Source organism: Leptosomus discolor, unplaced genomic scaffold, assembly GCF_034619465.1.
Source record: "Leptosomus discolor isolate bLepDis1 unplaced genomic scaffold, bLepDis1.hap2 HAP2_SCAFFOLD_81, whole genome shotgun sequence".
NCBI lineage: Eukaryota > Metazoa > Chordata > Aves > Leptosomiformes > Leptosomidae > Leptosomus > Leptosomus discolor.
In genome coordinates this window covers 436,962-455,470 of record NW_028237808.1, presented here as the reverse complement: position 1 = coordinate 455,470, position 18,509 = coordinate 436,962, and the positions used below count along the sequence as shown (strand labels likewise).

The following is an 18,509-nucleotide window of genomic DNA, read 5'->3' as shown; positions in this document are numbered from 1 at the left end:
CTCGGGGCCGCAGTCGAAGCGTTCGCCCGGGGGCACCTGGCAGCCGGCGGCCCCGGGGCTGCCCGCCGCGGCGGAGCCCAGCAGCGCCAGCAGCAGCAGCGCGGCCGGGAGCCCCGGCCCCGCCATGGCCCCGCCGGCCCGGCCCGGCCTCCCAGCAGGCGCGGCGGGACCGGCCCCACGGCACGGAGGCGTCTGCGGGGCGGGACCGGCCCCGGGAGCGGGCGGGCGCCTTCTCCCGCCGGGGCCGGGGCCTTCCGCCTCCCGGAGCTGCAGGGAAAGGCGGTGAGAGAGGGGGGGCCCGGAGGGGAAGGGGGCGGCTGCCCCCAGCGCCCCAGGCCAGGGGGAGGGATGAAGCCACCCTTGTGCAGCCAAGGAAACAAAAATCAGTTGCACTGCTACAGCTTTGGTGACCACTACCTGCTACACAGACTTAGTTTTTAGATATTTGTTTATTTACAAAGCCTGCAGGCTCCAGCAGAACAAGAGCTGAGGGTTACATGGACGGGGTTGGTGGCAGTCAGGCTTCCTGCGAGCCCAGCCTGGAGCCCAAGCACTGTCTGAGCCACTGGAGAGTCCGGTAGTGCTGGGGATGGTCCTGCTGGATCTGCTGGACGATGGCATCGATGGTCTGGAGCCGGTGGCGCAGTTTCTGGTGCTCATTTCTCCAGGCTTGCTCCGTGCGGCACAGGGGAGTGTACGTCCCTTCCTTCAGCGCCTGCAGGTGCTTCCGGCGAGTCTGGTAGGACACGATCTCCAAAAGGTTCTGAGGAAAGCAACAACAGAAATTGCTTTGACAGCAGGCCGCAGAGAGAAAAGCACTAAGAAAGGCAGGTGACTTTTGTCACCGGTACTGGAACCATCACATTCTGAAAGGGAAGGGCTTCTGAAGAGGGACAGGGCTATGAAGTCCCCCTTGTACCGGCAGAACAGCTGCTAACGGGTACAGCCAGAGAAGTGGTTAGGTTGGAAGAGACCTTTAAGATCATTGAGTCCAACCATGAACCTAACGCTGCCAAGTCCACCATTAAACCGTGTCCCTAAGCACCACATCTACACGTCAGCTAATAGAAAAAAAAAAAAAAAATTAAATGTTCATCACAGAATTCCATAAACCAGAGAAATACCTGCATGCACAGGGCAACCCTCGCCAGGACAGAGTTTGACCAACTTACAACCTTTGCAGGAGGGCATTCAAGACCTTCAGCTGGCTCTCAAATCTGTGACATATGAGCAGCCAGAAAGCACTCACAGAGGAGAGCTGTGACCGGGTATTTTCAAGACACAAACCATGTCCTTCAGGCTGATGTCTCCAGGTGAATGCTGCCTCGCTAAGAGTACAACTGCAGCCCAAATTCAGGACCCCCATGAGCCCTCAAGGTGTGCTCAGTTAACTTAAAGTGCCGCTAAAATGCCAAGCACACTCAGTTCAGGATGGTGGCGAGACAGGGAGATGGGGAGCTGGCACCAGGAGAAAGCAGCCGGTCCCGTCGGGCTCGCGAGCTCCAGGGAGCGGAGCCGCTCACCCGTCGCTTCCTGTTCCGACGAGCTTCTGCGTCTGCATCGAGGCCGTCGCACTCAGGCTCCAGCCTGCGCAGTTCTCGCTGCTTTTCCAAGAAGGCGGCACCGAGGGACGCCTGGGCGCTCTCCAGCTCCAGGAGGGTTGCGTTGCAGTCCTGAATGTTCTGGCAAACGGAAGAGAAGGAAAGGGCAGAGTGTGGTTCTTCGTCCAGCTGCACTCCCAGCCATCTCCCCAGAACTCTCCTGTGGGGTTTTTTAAGGAGCCTCCAAAGCCTGTCCCGTCTGTGTCCCGACACCCCGCGTGTCTGCGCTCAGCCCACCCTGGTGCTCCTTACAGCCCCGGTGAACTCCTGCAGCCCTGCTCTGCTCGCTCACCTTCTGGGCTTTGCTGATCTTCTTTCTCAGCTCCTGTTTCTTGCAGTGGAAGACGCTCTTGGGGACAAGCTTCTTGTCTCTTTTGTTCTGACCCTCTCCACGAAGCGCTATCACCTCTCTGCGAGAAACAGATGCCTCCATATCACGAATCATCTTCTCCTGCTGCTTCATCAGCTGGCCATAGCGGACCTGCCGTGTGTCAAGATATGAAATAGGCTGAAAGTAACCAATGTTCACAAACGGCACCGAACCGATTCTGTGCGGCACATCCCCTCCACATAAACCAGACATACGTGACACGTGAGCGTTGGCAAGCCAAATTTGCTCTAAACCCAAACCCGGTTTGCCCTGTGTGGATCTAGAAAGCAAAGGGCTGGATTATCAACTCGTCTAAAGTAATCTTCAAAAGGTTTCACTGGAACTCCTTAGCAATAGGAAAAGCAGAAGAGTAAAGTAACCTGGGAACAAAAGGGAAGAGTTGCTTTGCCAGAAGACAGAAGGCTTCCCTAACCAGTGATTAAGATGATGCAATATTTAGTCATCAACATTCCTTTGCTTATAAATTGGGGTCACGGCATAAGGTGGCAAACATATTATGTTTTAAATAGATTTCTCAGGTGTCTCTAGACTCTGCTGCAGCCCATTACACGGCAGGCGCAAGGAAGGCACGAAGAGCACGCACGCTGGATGTATTTCATTCAGCCCAGCTGGAGGGTGTACGATTTCCAACATTGCTGTGGCCTGGCAATGCTGCTTCCCCAGCCCGTTTCTCATCTCCTGCCTTCAGCAACGCCGAAGCTGAATCCATCGTGTGCAGCTTCCCCTCCCCAGTGCTCCTCCCCCGGGGCTCACCTGCATCCTGTGAATCTCTGTTCTCATGGCGTGGAGCTCGCCGTGCCCTGACTCAGACTCCACCGCCGCACGCATCTCTCTCGTCAGCTGGATCCTCTTCTCCCACAGCAGGATTTGATGCCTTCAGTGACAGAAAGGGAAAGCGGCACCTTTGTCAGCGCCCGAGAGGACGCTCGCTCCCTGTGCACGCGTGGCAGCACGCTCCCGAGCTCAGTCCTGAACATGGAGCTGAAGGTTCAGCAGAACCTGAGGGTTTGCATGTGGGACACGTAAAAGGGCAGCCAGGAGCAGCGTGGAACCAGACAGGGAGCTCCGCCATCCACAACGTGGCACGGTGGTGGCACGGTGACTAACAACAAGCGTGCCCAGGCTGCCGGGGGCTGGTGGACCCCAGTGAGCTGCCCAGCGCAGCACGCTCGCTCCGAGTTACTGGCGGAGGAGAGCGCAGGCAGAGTCACCCCATACAGATCTCAGCAACGTCCAGCACGAGCCTGCTGGAACTGTTAAAGCCGACATCCTCACGGCTCTCGCTGCTTGCAGAGACAGCTAAAGCACCTTTCAGCTTCTGCGCCCCAAAATCCATGAAACTCCTTTCATCTTCTCCGAGAAGGACAGAAGCACATTTGCTGTTGCTGGTTCAGTTCGACGAGCAGAGAGGAAAGGTGACATGGACACCTACATTCAAAGAGGGTGGCACAAAGCAAGAACCTCTCTGGTACCTACTCTGCTTCCACCAGGCTGTTTAGGAGTCTTTCCTTCTCCTCAGTCAGCTGACTGTGCTTCTCCTGCATCTCAACCGACTCTTTTTCTGCTGCCTAGGTTTGGGAAGCATAACATTGTCAGACAACACAACGTGGTCAGACTAAGAAAGATTTACACGGTCACTGTCTGCCTCCGATCTGCACGGGAGGCTGAGACCTGGAAATGAGATGTCTGTACCTTGAGAGAGCGCACAAACTCGTTCTCGGTGATCGTGTTGCCATATTGCAGCTCCTCGAAGCTGCTGCTGTTCTTGTTGATCAACACATTCAGCTTTATCAAGTCATTGGACATGTTCCTCATGTGACGTTCGATGTCTTTCTGCTCTTTTGTTTCCTGCTGAATTTCATCTACAGGTGAACAGAAAAAAAAAAAAAAAAAAAGTCTTAAAATTCCCACAAGCAGCAGGTGGAACACAGGCAAGGCGTGACAGACTGCCATCAGACCAGACAACGCTGCCTGCAGAGCCACCTGCGTCCCACGTACCCAGCCAAACCGTTTTTCCACAAGCCCAAAACCCAAATACGGTTTTGAAGGAGACTGCTGTGGAAAAGAGCTGGTTTGAGCCAAGGGAAGCGCCATCGTGGTGGGGACATTTACCCACCAACTACTTGCAAACGTTATTTAAGAAGTGTAGCACGTGACACGGCCACTTCGGTTCGGTTGTGCCCGTTAAGGCAGCGGGATCAGTCGGGACAGGGAATAACGCCAGGCAGAGCAGCAGAGGTGCCTGGCTCGTAGCCCCAGAGCAGCACTGGGGCCGCCTGCGTTACTGCTCACATGGACGTAGGAGCACGGCGCATTCTCTGGTGAAGGTCTGGCTCACCCGTCCGTAAGCCCTCGCTCCCTTTTTCCTCCATTCACAGCTGAACGTTTTAAAAAGAGTTGGGGAATGACCTACTTTCCCTGCGCACTTTCTTCTGCTGCATTACTGTGATCCGTTTCTTTAACGTATCCAGGGAGGCTACTTGTTCCTCCCGTTGGTGTGTTAACTTGACCAGCTCTTGCTGCTGATTGAGCCAGTGCTTTTGTAGCGTCATCACCTCAGAGTGATATTCTTCTATCTGCTTGGACAGCTTGTTGATCTCCATTTCCAGTGGCCCCAGTTCTTGACCCTGGATGAGGGCAAGGTTGGGGATTAATCAGGCAGAAGCTGCTGAAGCACTTTTTGCAGAAGGCCGGTCCAGCTGCTGAGATGCCTACCGAATACTTCCGCTATACTATTACTTCCTTTGTGCCTCTATTTCCCAGGAGCTGGATGGGACCAATCATTCCTGACCTCACGGGAACAAATGCAAGGGAAGCCCGAACAGCTCTCAGGCTCTGGGGCGAGAGGGGCCTCCTAAGCTCCTACAACAGGCACACCTGGGTGTCCAAGAGTCTGCCACAGCACTCATTCTTGCATTGGGCTCTATAAAGGTCTTGCAGCTCACGGTGCCAGGGGCAGACCTGGGTATCTATCAGCTGAATGGGGCCAAGCACCAAGTGATCTACATCACCCCGCCTGCTCCATTCGCCCCTTGTCAGGATTTGCAGGTTTTCTGATGAGACCCTAGTTACTCCCAGAGTATTGATGTCATTCAACGTTTTCATCGGGCGCAGACAACTCCCTGCAGAAATCTGTGCTGGGCACACCCTCATTTCACAATTCCCTCATGCCAGCTCCTCCCCCCCGTGCACTAAGAGCTGTTTGACAGACGTAAACATTTACATTAACTAGTGCAGCTTTTAAACCTCTATACTGATGCCTGAAAGTTTTAACTACTCAGCACTTACACAGTTACATTTATCAGGGGCACCTGTGGTCACCACAAAGAATAAAATCAAGCCTGGGACTGAAATGGGAATGTACATACCCCCTGCCGCGCAAGAATCTTCTCCAACCTCTTGTTGTACTGGCTGAGCACCGCTTGCCTGTTCTCGGTCAGGAGACTGCACCTTGCAATCTCGCTTTCCCTGCAGCTGATCAGGTCACAGGTATTTTTTACTTCCTTGTCCAGCTGACAAAGTGTGTTTTGGAGAACTGTCAGCCTGCAGCTGGTATGAGTTGCATTCAGAATAACCTGGGCCACATCATTCTCAACCTTGGAAAAATGCAGCTCCTAGGAACGCCAACAGACAGAAAACAAATTACTGTCACCAGCAGCAGCCCACTGATTTGGAACGCCCGCTTCCCGAGGCACAGGAGTCAGGGGATTTAGATTCTCCTCCCAGGTCTGTGCCACAAGCTGCGAGCCAGCCACTTACCCGCTCTGTACCTTTGTTTCTCCATCTCCTGACGGAGATACCAACATTTACCTCTGCCATAAGGCTGCTGAAGAGCATGAAGGAGCCCAAACATCCCAAAGCCTTTAAGAGGCCGCGCTCATCACCTCTGCAGTTACCTGCCCTGCCTGGGTGTCTCCAGCTGCCCGGCTCACCGGAGCAGGACATTCTCCACCACACCCGACAAACACGTCCCTCACCGAACCACCACCGCAGCAGCCAGAAAGGCGGGTGCCTGTTGAGCGCAGCGCGAATGCAGCCGGGTGACTTCTGCTGCCCCCGCGCCGCCAGCAGCCACGACTCTCTGGCTACATCCAGCCGTGCACCGCAGGTGCTGATGGGAGACAACGCGAGTGTCCGCTTGTTGGTGTGCCTGTGGGAAGGGGGCGGGGGGCCCCTCTCTCACAACGGAAGCCAGCCCTGGAACTCTTCCTCTTGCTCAAGATAATGCCCCCGATTTAAAAATCCCAGGGCCAGGCTGAAGTAACCCGCAGAAATACAGAGGTGTGGGTGCCTTGTTAGTGCCAGCCCACACAACTCAACACCACAAACACTACGCTGAATCTTCTAGTTTTTCTATCTGTTCCAGTTACACACTCCCAAAGAGAGCAACTGATCGTGCCACAAAGAACTGTGGGTCTGGTTCGATTGCTCCTTGGGCTGTAATCCTCACTCAGGAACGAGAGCAGGCCTGTATCGCATTCCATGATGCCGGACAGAGATACAGGTTAGTTCAATGTGGAGTACAGCAGTACTACATATCCACTGTCTTCCTCCAATACATAAGAACTGGTACTACTTTATGGTAAAAACTCCCAGAATTCATCGTTCTGTCCCGTTTTTTAAGTAAAGAAAGAACAGTACATTATGTGTCAAGGCCTTTTTGGCCAAACCCTCTCGCGTACACCAGAATCCCGCAATAAGAGCACTGGAAGAACCAAACTGAAGTCACAAACTCAGCAGACCTTCAACTGCAGATCTGAAAAGCAGAACGAAGGCGCGGACGAAACACACTTGAGAAACACCGCTCAGGGCGGTTTCCTTCCCCCGCCCTCCCAAACGGAAGAGATAACACACCAGGTCTGTTTTTCTCCTACGGAGCTTTGCAGCCAGCTGCGAGAAGTGCTTTGTGGCTTTGCTGGACACCATCTGGTCCTGAAGCTTTGCCATGATTTCGTTCTCCATCTGCACTTTGGCATCAGTTCCTTTCTCTATGTCCTTACTGATGGACAGCAACTGATTCAGACAAGCAGCTTGATCCTAAACGCAGGAAAGACAGGAGACAGGGTCACTACAACTGTTTGGGGAAGGGGATTAAACATCTGTGTCTGATTTGAAAGGTTCTTCTTCCAAGTAACTCTCCTCACCATCCTGGTCCTGTTGAGGGCCTGCTCTGTCTCGTGGAGAACGCGAGCGTAGGTGCCAGATTCCACCTTCAAGGCCTCCTGCCTGGAAAGGCACCGGGCAATCAGCTTCTTTGTCATGTTGGCATCGTTCTGTGAACGGCTCAGGATGGCGACAAGCAACTCATTCTTCTCCTCCTCCTTCCTGATTGACTTCCTACAGCCATGGATGTCCGTTTCTAGGGACTTGAGGTCATGTCTGTACTTGCTGGAGAGGCAAAGAGGATGGAAAATCACCACAGGGGTAGACTCACGCGCTGAACAGTCATCTACAAATTCCTCTTTTCAAACACGCTACTGCAGCGACAACAGACCAAGGAGGAAGATCTTTACAAAGGCCACCCTGCTGTGACAGTGCAGAGTCATCAGAAGATGGATGGAGACAGAAGACTGAAAAGCAAACGTACGTAGGAAAATTAATTCCCGCTTTCAGTCCTGTCCCCACCCCCCACTCTTACCAGGATGCCACCATCAAAGCACATTGCAGGCAATCAGCCAGGCTGACTCCAGAGCAAATAAGCGCTTCCTTTGGCAACAACAGGACGGTTTTCCTGATGATTTCTGAAGGCATCACAAAACCCTAACTGAGAGCGACAGGTAAAATCCCTCTTGAAGTCTAGCTCTTTGGATTGAGAGATGTTGCAAAGGTGAAGGAACTCTTCTAAAGGACTAAAATATGAACAGAAAAACTCTAAACAGCTTTAAAAACCCCACACATTTTGGGGGAGAGTTGTGTTTTGGATACAGAATAGTGACGAAGAACTGTGCTTCCTATCCTTTAACCTTACTACGTGCTTCAGAGCAGCAAACTTGTTCTGCTTGACATATCCTACATGCGCAGCAATAAACTGGAGACGCACTGCCCCTTTCAGCATCCCTCCCGTCCAACCCGTGTGAGGTCTCTCCTGGGACTGTTCTCAGATACCGTACCTCAGCAGCGCTTGGGTGGCGATATAGGCCTCATCTCTCTGCTTCATTCCCGCCAAGCTGCTATTCCAGTGGTTCATCAGTCGCTTTTTCTCCATGTTAATAGCCTGAACCTCCATACAAGCCTGGGGGAGAGAGGATTTGTAGACAGGATAAATCTATACTAGGCTGGGAAACCAAATTCACGTTACAATGCCTTTTTTTTGGTGTGTGTTCATAATACGCTGGGCAGGAACAGCTTCAGCTAACGTGCCTCTGGTTTATGGTCACCCCCGACCACAGAGCATAGGTCTGCAAGGAAAAAAATGCAGAGAGGGTGGGGGAGGAAGTGATTTATAGGCAATTCTTGAGGACAAAGGGAAAGACAAAACAAACCAAAACAAAAAAGTCTTCATTCCTCCAAACAGGAACTGATCATACAACTCTGTCCTACACTGTAGCTACCACGTGAGCATGAGCCAACGGGGTCGGTCCTTCCAGAGGGAAATATTAACCAGAAGCAAAAAAAAAGCATTCTCCTACCTCATTTGCTGCTTGCCGAGTTACTTTTGTGTCCTCTGCCTGAGCCACAAATTGAGCTTCGAACAGAGCAATCTGTTCCTGCAGCTCGTAGGCTTTCCGGGTCAAGCGGTCTACCAGAAGATCCTAGAGAGGCAGAGCCAAACAGCTCAGGATGAGTAACATAATCTCAGGCTTAACCAACTAAATTCTACAGCAATAACTTGGGCTGAAAATGAATTCAGTTAGCTTTGATTCCTACTGAAACTCTTCCATTCCTATCCAAACGACTCCTGAATGCAGCAGTGACAATTTTCAAGAGAACAAAACCTTCTTTGCTGGTTTTTATCGTTCCACCCACAGTAGGAAATTGGTCCTTCAGATCTGAAGCAGCATTCATCCCTGCCAGCATGGGTTACATTGCGCCACCTCTCCAGCAGCTGGGAATCTTGATAATTTATGGTTTAAAATCCTTTGTTAAAAACCATCTAAACCCATTCCATCTCAACCGTTTGCCCGCAATTCTGCATCAACAGTAATTAGTTGGTGTCCTGCTGCAAGCAGGAGGCAGCAGAGGGAGCTCCAGCACACCGACCGCTCAGTTCACCTTCCAAGTTCGCTCTTCCTTGGGACTCAGAGCAATTCTCCAGACTTCAACATACGATACTTCTTTGCTAAATATCTTTCTGCCCCCACACCCCCGTTGCCTGCGTGAAGAGTGATCACTACTGATTACTACTTCCTATTATAAGGCTCATAAAAAAATTCTGTTCAGTACATGCCACTATCTTGGTGGTGGGGATTCTTCTCATTTTCAATTATTTGGGGAAAATATCCCCACGCACCTTCCATGGTGTCTGTATATTCACTACAGCCTTCCTTCTGCCAAGGCAGCACGTCCTCCGAGACTCGCCGCTAGCTGTCACCTGAATTCATTTATTTATTTGAAAGAAGAGAGTTTTACTTGATACCTGTTTTTTCTTTTCCACGTCAGCTTGGGCCTTCTCCAGCTCAGCCCTCTTTGTCGACCGTTTCGTTAGTAAAATATTATGGTGCATATGGGCCGTGTTCTGCACGTAGAAGAGGTGCAAGGCCAAGTTTTCAACCTGGGTCTGCATTGCAGAGACTGGGGAGGCAGGGGGAAAAATATTTACAGAAAAGTATGTTTGTAAGACACACTTTAAACAGAGGTAAAAGGGAAAGAAACACAGAAACACCCAAAGCCAAATTCGCACACTGACCAGCCAAATCAGCCCCCCTGAAATGTGAATTTGCATCGGCTTTGGAGTACAGCTCCACAAGCACAGCTAATATCTTGGTAAGCAATTCATTGCTTCCCAGCACTCAGAAGCCCAGGAGATCAAAGAAGGGGCGGCCTCAGGAGGCTGTGACTCCACTCCTCTGCCCCAAAACAGAACTGTCTCTTTCTCAGTCTGTTGAACGCTTCTCTATTTTTTTCAGCAACCTGCCAAACCTTTCTAGGCAGTTTATCCTACGCTGAGCTACCCTCGCCATCACAGTTGTTTTCCTGTCCCCTACCCACAGGCCTGCAGCACAACCAGCATGAGTCAAGTCCATTTCTTTGGCTGGGACGGGTTCCCACACGGATGGCACTCTCAGGCTCCCGCGTGCCCCTCACGACCCACGACCTTTGCGATCTCGTCACACCCTTACAGAGACACAGGCAAACGTAACAGAGCGACAGGATCTTCCTCCTTCTAAGTCACAGAGCAGCCCATCTGCCCGGAACAGTTTTAGTCCTAAAGACCTTCTCAGAAGTACAAGGTAGCCACACGGTCTTAGAAACAACCAGGAATACCTGTGAAAGGTTTCAGCGAGTGCCTGATTCCTGATCAATGTTACTGTATTTTTCAATCCAATGCTTGACTTGGATTCAAATAAATCCCTTTCTCCACACAGTACTAGAGCCAGGAAACCTGGCAAGGGCTGCCTCGGTCACCTTTCTGGCGTTCATCGTGTGTGTTCTGACACATTTGCTTGTAAGTAAGCCTGAGGCCCTCCAGCTCCTCCTCCAGCTGCTGACGTGCTGCGGCCACCTGAGAACGGCGGTCGTGGCTCTTCTCCAGTTCCAGCTGCAGGCGGGCCAGCTGCTGCTGCGCTCCGTAAAGAACCAGCCCAAGCTCTTCCCTCTCTGCTTGCCCCTTCTTCGCTGCTGCCCTCTGCAAACACAAGAGGAAACCAGTTACCTGGCTTCAGCTCGGGCAGGGGTGGGCTGCTGCGGGAAGGCAAAGTAAGAATGCCACGTACCAGTTCCTGAAGCTCTAGGCTCACTTTTTCCATCTGCTTAGTGAGGTGACTCTTCAGGGCAGCCTGGAATCTTCTCATCAGAGGCTGTCAAGAAGTATGACATTGATACAAGTCAACGTACTTGTGTAAAGAAATTATGAAGAAACCTTACTGCTGCCCCCGCTGTTAAATAACACAGCGTATTTTCTGCCACAGACCCTTGCATTCTTCCTTTAGCTACGCTCACTGTAACGAGTGAGAGGAGTTACATAGTGGGTATTTGTTGACAGCAGAAAGCCACTACTGAGGATATCTGAAAGTCAGAAACACATCAGAAGAGCTGCCTCTGAGAGCCCATCCCCTCGCTCTTGCTGACAGTACTTCTCTTTCAGGAGCACTGAGGAGTATCAGATTTACCCACTACACGGCTCCCTCCTGAGCCTCCCGTTTGGGGTTAACCCTGAGGGAGCAGACACGCTCAGAAGTCAGTACTTCTGCAAAAGCCTGTTTTAAACACGTGGTTTCAGCCTATGGCTGAGCCGCTGCTGACAATCTACCTTGTGTATTTCATACAAATAAAAACAGCAGGTCTGCGAAGAAGAACGACAAGATTGGAGGACTTCTCACATGTTCTAGATCCAAGACAACCAGCTCTGTTTCTTCTACGGTTTCTTCACTTCTTCCACTCATTTCGTGCCCCTCAGCTCCACGCTGCTGGCATGTCTGTTCCCGCCTTTGGTCACCATGCTCACTGGTGAGCTGATCCAACTGCTCAAAGGCAGTCTCTGAGCAGAGAGAAATGGGTTCTCCAATGTCACCTGGACCCCACCCCCCAAGGAAAAAAAAAAAAAAAAGAGAAGAAAAAGACAAAGAAAATGCTTAGATTTCAAAGCGTTGTGCCTCCAGTTGGACTAACAATGACGAGAAAGGGAGAAAACTAGAAACTGTGCTTGACGGGTGGTATGGAGTGTTGTACTGTTAGCAAGGGACTGAAGGATACCTGACTCTGTGCAGCTGTTCCGCTCCGCTGACCACGCAGACACCTGCTGAGGAGCTCCTGAAGGAAGGGGAGGGTTTTCTCTCTCGGTTACTGGCTGCTCCATGTCACCCAACGCAGGAGGACAACTGTCTAATTCGACTTTGTCCAAGAAAGTCTCAGGGGATTTTTTCTGAAACGTAAAATCCACCACCTGAAACAGCTTTTCAGTCTGCCCTGACAATCTGCTTGTTTCTGTCACCACGAGACAAGAACGATGCAGACACAGAATCGGCAAGAGGGCCTTGTTCTAAACTCAGCCCACAGATACACTGGCAAAGCTGTGCCTCTGCCAATTCAAAAACCACCTTTACCCACATGCAGCACGACAGAGGAACCTCTCCAGCTCTGTCACAGCTTTTGTAGACTTTGTGCCTGACCAGTTAGCTTCTCTCTGTTCAGTTCTGGTCGGGTTTGTGTTGGCAGCAACAAAACCGCCCCAGGAGAATTTGAAGTTACAAATACCGGCCATGCCTTCTGTGAATAAGATTGTGTGTGTTGTTAGTGTCTCACCTCTGCAGAACTAACAAACAGCTCTGTAGCTCCTCTTTCTGCTGGTGGAAATGTCTCTTTTTGGTCCTGCAGAGGAACGGACCCTTCTTCTTCACTGTCGCTCCCATTCTCCGCCTCTACTGCCTAGCACACACACAGGCAAAAAGCAGAACAGCAGCGTTACAGCAGGTTGTGCATTTGGTTTAATGCTCATGCTACGGTGCTGTAACAACTGCTTTTTGTCATGGGAGTTTAATTTTGAAGTTTAATCTCGTTCACAAGAACAGTCACCCAGGCAGCATGAAGACAGTAAAGATCCTGACAAAAATTCTACACACCACTTTTAATTTCAGATGTGTCTCTGGCTCACGTCTATTTTTTAAAAAAATGCCCTTAGGGATTTTAGTCCTCCAGCTGGTGCTACATGTAGCCAAACTATTATCTTCTTTTTAAAGAGACACCGTTTTATCCCGTACCATCATTTGCCAAATTCAAGTATCGTGCAGTACCAACAGACAAAAAAAACTTAGCACCACCAACCTCGAACACAGCCCCCGTACGTGTGTCTGTGAGATGGGGGCAACCTCCCGTTTAACATGCCTACAGCCATCTGGGAGCTGAGTGAGAAGCACATGCTTCAGGACGCTGCTGACACACAGAACTACAACTACATTTAACTTGGTTTTTTTAATAGGCAGGGCAAGACTTCAACAACCGCTCCCTTGTTTTACTTCTCCCTATTGAAACTGCTTCCACGAAGCCATCACTCTGCAAGGAGAGCGTAGGAACATCATGCTGCCCCGCGAACGTTCTGAAGGAAATCACCTCCATAGCAAGAGGCAACGGAACTCGGACGATATTCCGCGCAGCGGAGCCGGATTCCACCCCAGAGCCCTCTGCTGCGCCACCGGCGGCCTCCTCCATATTGCTGGGCTGGGGATGGCCTGTGCCTGCAACCAGAGCGGAGGGAAGAGTGAGAACCAGCCCGGCTCCCCGGGGCCCGCCAGCTGCAGGCCGCCGCGGGGCTGGGCACGGGCACCCGCGGGGCCGGGGAGGCCGGGCGGCCGAGGGCCGGGCGGTTCAAGGCCCGGCCGCGGCCCAGCCCCGCACTCACCCGCCGCCGTCTGCGCCATGTTCCCGTGTTCCCGTTGCCAGGCGACGCAGCAACACCCGGTCACGTGAGCGCTCCGGGCCGCACCACCTCAGCCCGTGGAGGGGGGGGTGGGGGGGGGGACGCGGGCCGCACCACCTCGGCTCGTGGAGATGGGGGGGGCTGTGGGGGGGGCGCTTGGCCCGCACTACCTCAGCCCGCCGGGCCCGGGGGGGGGCCGCGGCGTCCCGGCCGCCCTGGCGGCGCCAGCCCCGGTGCGGGGCAGCAGGTAACGGCGCCGAGGGCTGGAGTCCGGGCGGGGGGAGCTGCGGGGACGAGGCACCCGGGACGCTGCCCAGCACCCCGGGGATGCATCCATTTTCTTTTATCCCGCTCTTTGTCTTCCCTTCCCACCGGAGCCCCGAGGCGCTCGGTGTGCTGCCGGCTGGGGGCTGGCGGAATGCGAAAGAGTTCATTTTAACTTTATTTTCTGCTGTTCTGGGCTGGCTCCCTAAAGCTTGGGGTGGATTTAGGATTGCCTTCCTTTTGGGGAGGGGGTCCTCTCTCAAATTGCCCCAGTATCTACCTCTTCCTTTGCTGTTATCAGCAGAGACATGAAGGTGGATGGTCGGTGTAATAAGTAACATATTGTGCTTTGTTCATTAAACCTGTATGGGAAGGTATGGAGGGAAGATTTATGTGCCCCCAAGGCTTGATAGCCCAACCGAAGGACATCTGGCAAAGTAAACAGGACCCGCAGCTGAGGGGGTTGAGTAATCACATTCTTGCATAAGTCCACCCACAGGGCAACGAGGAAGACCTTCAGCCTTCATCCTTACGACCACCAGGAGGCAGAGAAAGACCCCCCAGCAACAGAAGGAACATGCGCAGAGTATCGACCTGATTGCGACATCACGAATGCAGGAAATGAGACTGTATATAATGTGCTTACACGAGGCGGGAAGGCGCGAGCCGTTGGCGGAGCGCAGACTCCCCGGCCGCCCAGCGCTGCCTTTGCTCTTGTTCGCTTGCTAATATAATAAAATTCGCATTGGATTTTGACACTTTAAATTGTCCGTGTCTCTACCTATCACAATTTGGTGCCGTGACTCGGATCGCGACTAGATTGTGGCCTGCGGCTGCATTGGGGAGGCGCCCCGCCAGCCGGCGGCCCCTGCAGCCCTCAGGTCGCTTCTGTCTCGACCGACGAACCTAAATTGAACACTGAGCAAAGGAGAACCGGTAACCCTGTAATCTTTGTGCACGAAGCTCCGAACGAAGACGCAGGACGCGTGAGTATAGGCCGGGAATCCGTTCGATTTGGGTTGGGTATCCTGGGGCATGGTGTATGAGACGTCCTGCCAGGGCGAAGTGAGTGCGGACCCTCTAGTAGTGCGTTTCTCGTAGCCCGCGAGGGAGCGAGCCCCAAACGAGGGGAGCGGTTGGGGTGTGTGTGTGAGTGCCTCAGAAGATGGGACAAAGGAAAAGCAAGCCCTTTGAGCCCATGGGAGAGGGGCCCCATGTGAAATTGCCCCAAATACCGCCCGATAGTCCCCTAGGGCTGATGTTGAAACACTGGGATAACTTTCCCTCTAGGCAGGGAAAGGATAAGGTAAAAATGATCCATTATTGCATAGAGGTCTGGGGCGGAAAACAGATTCGAGGAGACCATCTGTATTGGCCTGTTTTTGGATCATATGAGGACTGGATATGTCAGGCGCTAAACATTCATGTTAACTCAAAGTAACCATTTAATTTGGAAGAAAGTGAATATGCCAGTCTGTGGATGGTGGCCGACACTAGGGTAAATTTATACCCTTTAAAAGAAAAGGGGGGTGGCTACCGAGGGAGGAAGAATAGAGAGGAAGAATTAATAAAGCTTTCAAGGAATATCAAGAAGCAGATGAGTCGCCCACTAAATGGTTAGAGAGACTACGAAAGAGTCTCCAAATGTATTCCAGTCTGAATGTAGACACTCAGGAGGGGCAGGCCCTGCTGAAAATGCAATTTGTAGCAAACGCATGGGAAGATATTAAAAGAAAAATTGAGAAGATAGACGATTGGCAGAACAGAGGTTTGGACGGGCTATTGAGGGAGGCACAGAAGGTGTTTGTCAGAAGGAAAGACGAGAGGTTTAAGAAGCAGGCAAAGGTGATGGTAGCAGTGGCTCGGGAAGGACAACGTGGAGGTGGGATTAGATCGACTCACAAAACGGACCCAGGACCCGGGGTGGAAGGAACAAGGAGAAAGGACGTAGGGTGTTATTATTGTGGGAGGAAGGGTCATATGAGAAGGGAATGCAGAAAGCGGCTGCAGGATGAGAAAATATTCAAGGAGGATTAGGGGTGTCAGGGGCTCTATTTGCTGGGGGCTAGACATAAAACTGAGTCCTTGATAAAAATTAAAGTAAGTCCCCAGCAACAGGAAATCGAGTTCCTTGTGGACTCCGGGGCCGAAAGGTCCACAGTACAAGAATTACCCCGGGGATGTCACTTGTCCCCGGAGACAATGCAAGTAATTGGAGCAAAAGGAGAGCCTTTCGGGGTTCCAGTAATAAAAGACGTTCTTTTTGAAATGGAATCTAAATTTGGGGTGGGATCCCTATTGTTGGTCCCAGAAGCAGATTATAACCTATTGGGACGAGATATGATCATCACACTGGGCATTAATTTGGAAGTTAAAAATAATGAGTTGCAAGTAAAATTATGTCCCCTTAGGAGTGAGGATGAAGTAAAAATTAACCCCGAGGTTTGGTACACTCCGGAGACAGTGGGCAAATTAGATATCCCACCCTTCACTGTAACTATCAAGGATCCGGAAATTCCAATAAAAATAAAACAATACCCAGTCTCACGAGAAGGCAGGATGGGGTTGAAACCAGAGATTGAAAGATTAATTAAACCAAGGCTACTGGAACCATGCATGTCTCCCTTCAATACACCCATCTTACCCATAAAGAAAACTGATGGGTCCTATAGATTAGTCCATGACCTATGGGAAATTAACAAAAGAACACTTGCAAGGTTCCCAGTTGTGGCAAATCCGTATATTTTACTCAGCCAGCTGGGACCTGAAAGTAAAGAGACCTTACTAACCCCATAGTGGGATATCCTGTTTTACTTACTACAGAAACCTCCATACGAACAGCTGAAAGAGGGTGGACTCACGCCAGCCGAATCAAAGGACCCGTAAAGAATCAACAGTGGCAAGTGACCACTGTACCCGGGGACCTAAAAATAAAATTTCAAAGGACCTGAATGAACACCTTTAAAATTGAATATAGTGAGAATCCAATTCTGACTGAAGATGGGCATGTAGATGCTGAAATCAAGTGTGGTATATTAACTGTTACCCATTCGTGTGCTTTGTGTGTAAGGTGTGTCGGGAACGGTGGTGGGCCCATTGCCGAAACGGAAGACCCCAAAGAGTGTCTGCCGGATCTGCTGGGAGTGGGAAAGGGAACTCACAGAATTGGCATTAAAATTAAAAGAATCACAGGGAGAAATTATTCTTGAATCAGAGGAATGGTGGGAGATATTTGCTAAAGGAATTCGGCCCAAAAATTATTGTTACCATTCGAATGAACCAATTCCTTTTGTCGCTGAAATAGTAAGAGGGCAGTGCCGGAAGTTCCTGAAAGGGGTGAAGTGCAACGCACCCCAAGTTAAAGATACCAACTGGAGTTCATACATCCTGAGGCAAGTGGCTAAAGTAAGCACGAGTCCTCCTGAAGAATACCCCTGCTGCCGAGAAGATGGTACCCCTCGTGGCTCGAAGCAACCGAGTCGACGAGCGAGGCAGAGGAGTAAAAAACTGTGGAGGAATGAACCCAACGATTGGGACCGTAAAGCAGTGCTTGAGATCCTGCCTCAAGGATGGTAGCGAAAAGGCAAAGCCCTGGAGTGCAAACGACAAAAATCGGGGACGGGTATCAAATCGGGGTAGGAATAAGCAATTGGTATATTACAAAAACCACCACTTTTCCCGATACGTATTTATAGGGGCAATCTGGGTAGTATTATGCATCCCTGTTTGTGAGCCGTACGCGCGTGAACCTTTTAAATGGACCCTGTTTAGATGGGAAGACCAAGCTGTAGTACAGACAAAAATAGTCTCTGGACCTCCCAGTTTTACTCCCACATTGTGCCAACTCGTGCCAATACAACCATGCTTAAACCTGAAAGGGTTTTATTTTTGCCCTAGTTCAAATCCAGGAAGGACCTATTGTAATTCACCAGGACATTATTATTGCACATACTGGGGTTGTGAAACCATAGCATCGGACTGGGCTCCCGGGGGAGGGAATGACAAGTTTATTACAGTAACATGGGGACCAGTGGGATGTGCACCCCCTCAGCGTGATAGTTCTGGTGGTATACTATTGTCTGGAAATTGCCAGTTTGTATACATGAATATTTCTCAAGACCAGAACCCTACATGGTTTGTGGGAAAAACTTGGGGAATGTGTTATTGGGAACCGGGAACTGATAGAGGAGGACTGATACTAATAAAAAAAGAGACCATTCCAAATGATCCGGAACCACTTGGACCAAATCCCGTGCTAACACATGAACAAACTCTGGGACCCGCGAATGATACTGAAACTAGCAATGATACCCAGTTTACTGGTAATAGTACTCACTCTGGTATAAGCAATGATACTTAGTTTACTGGTAATAATACTCACTCTGGTATAACTATCTCAGAAGAAGAAAACTTAGAAGGAAATACCCTATGGAAAGTGATGCAAGCTAGCTACCGAATACTAAATAAGACTAACCCGCAAATAACCAGCTCCTGCTGGCTATGTTATAGCATTAAACCGCCCTTTTACGAGGCTGTAGGAATTACATCCAAGGCTAGGCAGGTAAATGGGACAAACCCTGCACAATGTTTATGGAGAAAAAGGAAAGGATCAGGTCCAAGGTCTCACCTTGGAACAAGTAACGGGAAAAGGACGGTGCGTTGGGACAATTCCACCCACAAAACAACATTTGTGTAATGTAAGTATTTCACTCACAAAGGAAGCTCCTGCGGATTGGTTAAT

At 51.0% G+C, this 18,509-nt stretch overlaps 2 protein-coding genes across 2 annotated transcripts; one reads left to right on the top strand and one right to left on the bottom strand.

The window, feature by feature from the left end:
* Window positions 1-512: 512 nt before the first annotated feature.
* Window positions 513-11,557, bottom strand: LOC147412736 (coiled-coil domain-containing protein 40-like). Its single transcript, XM_086481073.1, has 16 exons — window positions 11,472-11,557; window positions 10,866-10,949; window positions 10,558-10,777; window positions 9,569-9,723; window positions 8,622-8,744; window positions 8,103-8,224; window positions 7,137-7,380; window positions 6,847-7,029; window positions 5,361-5,606; window positions 4,406-4,619; window positions 3,685-3,854; window positions 3,469-3,560; window positions 2,746-2,866; window positions 1,894-2,082; window positions 1,524-1,682; window positions 513-763 (listed from the first exon to the last, which is right to left on the bottom strand). The coding sequence occupies exons 1-16, from the start codon at window positions 11,532-11,534 to the stop codon at window positions 518-520; spliced, it is 2,631 nt and encodes an 876-aa protein (XP_086337199.1). The 5' UTR covers window positions 11,535-11,557; the 3' UTR covers window positions 513-517.
* A 1,946-nt stretch (window positions 11,558-13,503) lies between these two features.
* On the top strand, window positions 13,504-18,128 carry LOC147412735 (uncharacterized). Its single transcript, XM_086481071.1, has 3 exons — window positions 13,504-13,550; window positions 16,839-16,911; window positions 17,502-18,128. Exons 1-3 carry the CDS (start codon window positions 13,504-13,506, stop codon window positions 18,126-18,128), a joined length of 747 nt encoding a protein of 248 aa, XP_086337197.1.
* The last annotated feature ends 381 nt before the right edge of the window (window positions 18,129-18,509 follow it).

What these genes read in the sequence shown, in the direction of transcription:
- LOC147412735 (XM_086481071.1), top strand. Translation starts at nt 13,504, where the DNA reads ATGTTCCCGTGTTCCCGTTGCCAGGCGACGCAGCAACACCCGGTCAC. An exon ending in ACGCAGCAACACCCGGTCAC is followed by an intron (nt 13,551 to 16,838) that starts GTGAGCGCTCCG and finishes TTTGTGTGTAAG; the next exon opens with GTGTGTCGGGAACGGTGGTG. An exon ending in GTCTGCCGGATCTGCTGGGA is followed by an intron (nt 16,912 to 17,501) that starts GTGGGAAAGGGA and finishes CCTGTTTGTGAG; the next exon opens with CCGTACGCGCGTGAACCTTT.
- LOC147412736 (XM_086481073.1), bottom strand. Translation starts at nt 11,534, where the DNA reads ATGAGTGGAAGAAGTGAAGAAACCGTAGAAGAAACAGAGCTGGTTGTC. An exon ending in GTAGGAGAAAAACAGACCTG is followed by an intron (nt 5,607 to 6,846) that starts GTGTGTTATCTC and finishes TGGCGTTCCTAG; the next exon opens with GAGCTGCATTTTTCCAAGGT. An exon ending in GTCGGAACAGGAAGCGACGG is followed by an intron (nt 764 to 1,523) that starts GTGAGCGGCTCC and finishes TGCTTTCCTCAG; the next exon opens with AACCTTTTGGAGATCGTGTC.